Raw genomic sequence first — 7,650 nt, forward strand, 5'->3', positions numbered from 1 at the left:
ACTACTGTGCACATATCCATACCATGGAGTAATAATGTTTTCATCTGTTATATTAGGATACAAAATTGTAAGTTTTTTTTATTTTTATTATTGTTTTTCTATAAAATTTCTCACTTATATTATTTATTTAGTTTTAATCTTTAAAGTTATATTGATTGCCACTGTATGAAGGCTAAAATTTCTAAAAACTCTCATATTATTTTTATTGATGTAACGTCAGACTTTTAAACTCAAATATATATATATATATATATATATATATATATATATATATATATATATATATATATATATATATGTTAATATATATTATACCAATACCAAAGAATGAAAACATATAAATTAATTGTTTATGTAAAAAAAAGATATTATAACATGAAAAAAATCTTACTATCTTTTATGATCTAAAATACTATTTTCAAGACAACTTTAATATTTTTATTTAAATATGTATATTGTACTTGATCTATAAAATTAATGTTTTGTACAAAATTTGAACTACAATTATACAGAAAAATATTTCTATATTAATACATTTATTTCTTATATTCAACATTTATATATGCTATATCCCTATCTTAATCACATGAACCATCCAACCAACCATCTCGCCATCTCTCATTTACTTTGGAACAGTCAAATTTAGGTTTATTCAGCTTGTCGTTCACAGAATTGTGAAGACGGCACATCCACTGTGCTAAGTCATGTTGACTTGAAACCAATGGAGGATTTTTCTTCAATCTACAATATTATTCATTTTAGCATGCAAAAATCAAAAATCATTTCTAATTGTTCCCTATTGTCCAAAAAAACATACTCTTCTTGAAAGTCCCTAGCACAATCGTCACACGGATATAATAGACTTAGTGTTTTTAAAAATGTTTTCATGTAGGCTTTCTGATTATCCGTTGGATTTTCTGGATAATAAGCTGCCATTGTGTGCAGAAGTCCCCATGTTTTACGACCTTCAATAATACTGTATTTGAATTTGATATGTTTTATTTAAAATATATTATGTTTCACGAGCACACTCACATATATGTAAGCATATATATATATATATAGTACAAACCTAAATGTACTCTATCTAAAGGACAATCTCTATCATCAGGATTTATCTCTTGTGAGGTATCCTCCAGCATACTTTCTCTTTTATTATTAGCCTATGAGTGAATAAATAGTTTATAAATTATTTGGTTTAATATTGAAATTTCAATGGAATTATAAAAATATACCTCTTTATAACTATTATTATTTACTTTAGAACTCTCATTCAAAGCTTTTTTTTGCTGTTTAGCCCATGATTTAAAATCGGTGCAAGTTCGACATGGTTTGGTAGCAGATTCTGAGTGAGAATTTTCTGAAGCCATATCTATTGTGCATAAATCATAAGTTCATTCATATATATTAGCATGTATATATATATATATATATATATATATATATATATATATATATATATATATATATATATATATATATATATGTGTGTGTATGTAAATTCTTATGATTTCAGAACATATTTTATATATCAATTTCTTTTTTTAATAACAATAATTATTACAACTGTTGAATAATATAACATCTAGTAATAATAATGAACAATAACATAAATTTAAATAATAAAGAGTATAAAATAAAGGATAGCATTTACATTAAAATGATATCCGTAGTATGATGATTTAATATAAAACCAAAGCAAATAATAATAATAAAATAAATAAATAAAATTTCTGAATAATAAAAATAACAATAGAAAAACAATAAAATGGAATAAAAACAATAAGTGACAGACGATAACACTATATCAAAAATTACAAAAAGGAAAAAAATTAATGAAAAATGAAAGAAATGAATATAAATATATGGATTCTAATCTGAGTGTTGTATTGTTCATATTTAAAATTTAATATTCGTATCACTCATATCACAAAATTCTATAATATATATATATATATGCTATATATTCTGCATGTATTCTGAACTTAATTCAGGGCAAGCGATGTACCTATGCCATGGTAAATGAAAAGTTATTATTTAATTTTACTTTTACCAATTAAAATATTTTTATTTAATCATACTTTTTAATGCATTTTGCGTCTAATACGCATTTTGTACGAATAGATAATACAGGATAATACATTATTATAAATTGAAAACAAATTGATCTATATTCGAGGAAAAGATGAGGTAATTAGTAATTATTTGTACTGATAGGTAATATTTTAGACTATTCCAACTATTACTATTTATTAATATTTATTTAAAGTGACAAACCTAAACTATTATATAGAAATATACTACTATTTAGTTAACACATTTTAACATCGGCTGTCACTTTTGACGTTTGAAAGAAGAGGTTATACACGATCGCATGCGGCCCTTTTCGGTTCACTTCATTATCATACAAAACTAACGCTGCCAACATGCAAATCATATTTCTATGAAAAACGTAGATAGCATTAACCATAGATAAAAAGACTAGTGGTATATGGCATCAACGGGCAATGTTTACTTATCTATGGGGCAAGTCCATAAAAATGTCAGTGAAAACGCCGTGACTTCTCATGGTGGCCAAAAAGTGCATTAGGCGGCGCAAACAATATGGCGCTTGACAAGTTTTATTTCATATTTTGACAGGTTTTATTCAAACTTATGTGCTTATTATTGCTTCTTATAACTACACTTTTTATTTATTTTTTATAATACTGCGGCATATCTGTGTCACCAATCATGTGCGTATATTAAGTAAAGAAAGCGCATAAATAAGAAAGTAAATTTTGTTATAATTTCGAAAGAAAATTAACAAAGAAATAAATTGCTTCGTTGGATAGATTCATTGAAATATGTAGTCATAATTAAAATATTTATGTTACTGGCCACCATATTAAAACATACATGAGTTGCTTAAAGTAGGTATTGTTTCGTCACCTGCTGGTATGATTTGTTTTATTGATTGCAAATAAACTATAAATTTAGGAAGCTATTGTTTTAGTATAGGCAAGGATGAAAAGTTTCTCAAAAATTATACCAATACTGAAACTGTTTTATTTTGAGCAGTATTTAATCATATTGATAGAGAAGACTTCCTCCATAGATTGGTAGCTTGTTTGAATTTAATATTATCCTCCTGTTAAAAATTATATGCTCTCAATGTTTTTTTTTTCAGATTAATTTAGGTAAATTCAAGAAGTATTCATCATTGATATCCAAAAACTTTCAATTTATGTATTATGTATAAAATTAACATACAATTATTGTTATTATACAAGTCTAGAGTCATGATGCATATATATTTAATCTAACATAAACTAACATTTCATTTATTTACTGTCCACATCTTATCCAATAATGAGAGTTTGTAGGCTCACCAAAATAGGACATACGAAAACAATATTTTCACCCAAAATTGAAGGTCCTTTGTTATATTATGTAGATCTTTAAAAATTTTCATTCTCTGTATGACTCGTTTTACGTGTATACCAACACTAGCTACAGAGTATGCTTCAATTATATCTCCTAGTGAAAGTAATCCATTTCAATTTTAAACAAATGGCGGATACACAAGCACTGTCATATTAATTTGTTTAACTCAGTCCATATTGATAAAAATCCTGGATATGAAGAACAATTAGAAACTTTGTTTCTTTACTCATAAATTTAGCTTTATCGGCTAATACAGCATTATATTTTTGTCAACCTACCCACTAGCAGTGCAGTTTATAATGTGATCACAATCAACATGCTTTCAAATATTCTGGAAACTGTCTGCGAATGATTTAAAAAGAAATGCTTCAAACAAGCGCTTCTTGTCGAATTTAGAAATACAATAAGTACACTTATGGGCTTAAATTGCTTGCCCATTTGGCCACAAAATGTGCAGAAAGCATTAACTGCAGTACGATTTGCACCAAGATATAAGAAATAATTTATTTTCTAAAACCATTTCATATTTTTCTGATTGAATTTTCCGTCCTGACTGTAATATGATGCATATTAGTAATAGCAAACAAAATTTATATTTTGAATTACATTATTCTTACCCTATTCTCTTCTTTTATCTATGCTCTTACCTCTGTTATTGTAAAATAATAAAAAAAATAATAAAGAGAAAATGTAAGAAGTATGAATATCAACAAATGTCTAATCTAAAAGTGTACGTTTTGCACCAAACCGAATATTAGTTGAAAGAAAAATCAACTCATAAATGTGTCATACGGTCATACGCCATATTTGTTGGTCAAGTTAAGATAAGTTTCACTTAAAATCCGCTAGAGAAAGCTTGCCCGTTTCCTATTCACTCTCCTTTGATCTATGGTAAAAAGTGTCAATGGCGCTAGTGGTTTGTGTCGGATCTGTATGATTTCGATGTGGGAGTTACTAATCTTTTGTATGATTAATCTCTGGAGGGGAGTGCCCAAGCTCACGTTTCGTTGTTTTCTGTACTATGCTTTACAGTTCGTCTGTACGTTTGGTAGCGTCTTAAGTTTATTTTATTGTTGTACGTTTATAGTTAGTTTTAGTTAAAGGTTAATAGTATTATAGTTGTAAAATTTGAAGAAAAAGTGCATCATGAGTTCAAGAACGAAGAAAACTTCGGTTACTTCTACAAGTTCAGTGCTAAATATAACGTCCCCGGCAGCTTCTAGTACCCCGGCGAATTTGCGTCCTACAAGCCCTCTGAGCCCTACGCGACACAGCCGTTTGCAAGAAAAAGCTGATTTGCAAAATTTAAATGATCGCTTAGCATGTTATATAGATCGAGTGAGGCATTTGGAAGCTGAAAATTCACGCTTAAGTAGAGAAATTCAGACGTCAGAAGAGACTGTAACTAGAGAAGCCTCAACTTTGAGGGCTATGTATGATCATGAACTGTCAGATGCTCGAAAATTGCTAGATGACACTGCCAGAGAAAAGGCCAAACTTGAAATTGACACTAAGAGATTATGGGAGGAAAATCATGATTTGAAAACAAGGTTAGTTCTGCATATTATTTATTGCTTATGACAACACTTAGAGCGCCTATAAATTATGTGTATATATATATATATATATATATATATATATATATATATATAAATAAAATATACAGATTGCACACACACACACACACATATATATATATATGTGTGTGTGTGTGTGTGTGTGTGTGTGTGTGTATACAGATTATGCTTAGGAACCTTTATTCGTAATGTTACTTATGTTTGCCATTACCTATTTTCTTTAAAGCACTGTAAAATTATTTGTTTGAAGTCATTTTATTTAATGATGCTTAAACTTTTATTCTGTTTGTGAAAATGTGTTCCATCAATTTGATACGTAGGCGTGGATACGGGCGAGGCTAATTTCTTTTCGTGTATGTGTCCACAACCGTTTGGCCTTCATATTTCGAGTTTTATTAGTTCTGCTATATTTTGATAGATATGCATATACATATATGCTTTTTAAAAATGTGAATAAGTCCACTAGGATGCTTCCCGTAACGTAATTTTACATTAAAAGCTTCAAAATCTTCTTGAATTTTATTTATTTATTTTTTGAGAAACTGAAAATATCTACGTTTTTAATTTTGTATTAACTTCCCGAACGGTAAGTTATAGTAATGGGCCGAAAATCGAAAATGAATTTTTTTTACATATCTTCAGGTTTTAGAGGTTTCTGAACATTTTGGCATCCCTCAGAAAAAATAGATCTGTGTGTTTTGTGTGTCCGCAATTTTTCGTCCACGTTTTCGGGCGCACGGATCAACCGATTTGAATGGTTCAAAAAACATTCGGTTCCTATTGATGGAGAGATGTGCTGATTAGTTTTTGACAAAGGCAGGTCCAGCCATTTTGAAAAAACGGAGCTAGTGCACAAAAAATTGTAGTTTTTGAGACAACTAAACATCGTTTTTTTTCTATTTTTTCATTTTTTCTTTTATTTTTTCTTTTTTTTTAATTTTTTTTTATTTATTTTTTTTTTTTTTTTTTTTATTTTTTTTTTTTATTTTTTTATTTTTTCTTTTCTTTTTTTTTATTTTTTTCTTTTTTTTTCTTTTTATTTTTATCATATTTGAATGATTCAAAAAACTTTCTGCTTATGTTGACAAAACGATTGCTTTTGGTAATTTTTTTTTGTATATCGAAAATAATTAAGATTTTAATTTTAATTCTGGCTAAAGTTCTAAAGCTCATTTACATATTTTAAATAAATAATTTTAAACTATTCTATAATATAAATTATAGATTATAAATAATCTATAACGAATGCTCATTCAAATTGGTTGATCTGCGCCGACACAAACAATCATATATCTAAGATATGTCATAACGTTAAGGTCTTGATACATAAAGATATAAAAAAAACAATTTAGATTTTTTACGATTACTGTAACTCACACTAAGGAAAGTTAAAAAACAAAAGGCAGTGGTGTCGCAAATATTCAAAGGCGAATCGTTGAATATCTCTGTATGTATATACATACACACACACACATATATATATACGTATATATATATATATATATATATATATATATATATATATATATATATATATTATAACCTTGTTTTATTGTTGTTTATTTGAATTGAATTTAAAACTGAAGTTGTTATTTACTAGATACATACACATATATCGTCAAAGTTACTTACCTTCTGGCTTGAATAAATTTATCTAAAGTTAACTTTTATGACCTAAATGAGCACGCTATTTGGTTATTTTTACGAATTGATAGACCAAACGCGTGAGAATATCACATTGTGAAATATAGTCGATGACCTATTTTCGATAGTCTCGGGAGTCCACGTTACGAATAAATTATCAGCGTTCTTATATTTCTATACGTTATTCGTTTACAATACACTCGAATCCGTTTAAAATGACGCCGGATATAGTGATCCAATGCTTATTATGACGTAATTATACTACGAAGTTCAGTTTTCATATGAAATTCCTTATGGAACATTTGTATTAATGGTCTCCTTTACAGTGAAAATGTCGCTCATAATGATCCATTTCTAAAAAAAATATGTTTAGTTTTAATGGCCGACAAGGAAAGCAAAGACAGATCGTTTTGCCTTGTGCTAGTTACGCCGCTTTGTTATTAACCTTAAAAACGTTTAATTAATTCCATCATTGTTTTTTTGATTACTGCCCGATAGTCTGAGAATTTCGATAATCCGGCACTTAGGCCGTGCCGGATTTAATGGACATCTACTGTGCATACATATTTACATAACATACTAAATATAATAAAGGCCATAATATAATCGGCCCCACTCTGGTATTAAAATGATTTTGACGCCAAGTTTCAACTCCCTATCTCATCATTTGGCCGAGATATCAGTGAAAACATGCGAAAGTGGCCCCTTTTTCCAAACTCAGTTTTTGCCGAAAATATGAGACTTCCAAAAAATGTTAACCGTCATCCTATTTACACTGATCTTGTCTATGTTGTTCATAACAAATAATGTGAAAAAAATATTTATTAGTGCATGATAAGGTGAAAATAATTTATCATTTTTTATTTCCTGCCAGTGCGGTTTTTTGGCCACTACTTTTAAATTAGCATCATTTGAAAGCCTGTGCATTTTTCTTCTGTCGTTCAAAAATTAATTTAAATGTAGGTTAGGTGGGACTTCATAGTCAAAAGTTAAAAAAACTTAA

General features: G+C 28.2%; 2 protein-coding genes across 3 annotated transcripts in view; one reads left to right on the forward strand and one right to left on the reverse strand.

Moving 5' to 3' along the window:
* Positions 1–548: 548 nt before the first annotated feature.
* On the reverse strand, positions 549–2,401 carry LOC113367937 (FAD-linked sulfhydryl oxidase ALR-like). The gene is made up of 5 exons (XM_026609509.1): positions 2,278–2,401; positions 1,236–1,372; positions 1,073–1,163; positions 818–965; positions 549–741 (listed from the first exon to the last, which is right to left on the reverse strand). Exons 2-5 carry the CDS (start codon positions 1,368–1,370, stop codon positions 579–581), a joined length of 537 nt encoding a protein of 178 aa, XP_026465294.1. The 5' UTR covers positions 1,371–1,372; positions 2,278–2,401; the 3' UTR covers positions 549–578.
* Positions 2,402–4,429: 2,028 nt separating this feature from the next.
* Positions 4,430–7,650, forward strand: part of LOC113365827 (lamin-C-like) — a 23,900-nt gene continuing 20,679 nt past the window's right edge. For both annotated transcript variants that reach the window (XM_026607374.1, XM_026607373.1), the window contains exon 1: positions 4,430–4,976. In XM_026607374.1, the coding sequence (XP_026463159.1) occupies positions 4,573–4,976 (404 nt within the window). In that variant the 5' untranslated portion in view covers positions 4,430–4,572. The remainder of the gene's footprint in view (positions 4,977–7,650) is intronic.

This window comes from Ctenocephalides felis, unplaced genomic scaffold (genome assembly GCF_003426905.1).
Source record: "Ctenocephalides felis isolate EL2017-DRISC unplaced genomic scaffold, ASM342690v1 CF-g0.4_SCAFFOLD_01170, whole genome shotgun sequence".
Classification (NCBI taxonomy): Eukaryota; Metazoa; Arthropoda; class Insecta; order Siphonaptera; family Pulicidae; genus Ctenocephalides; species Ctenocephalides felis.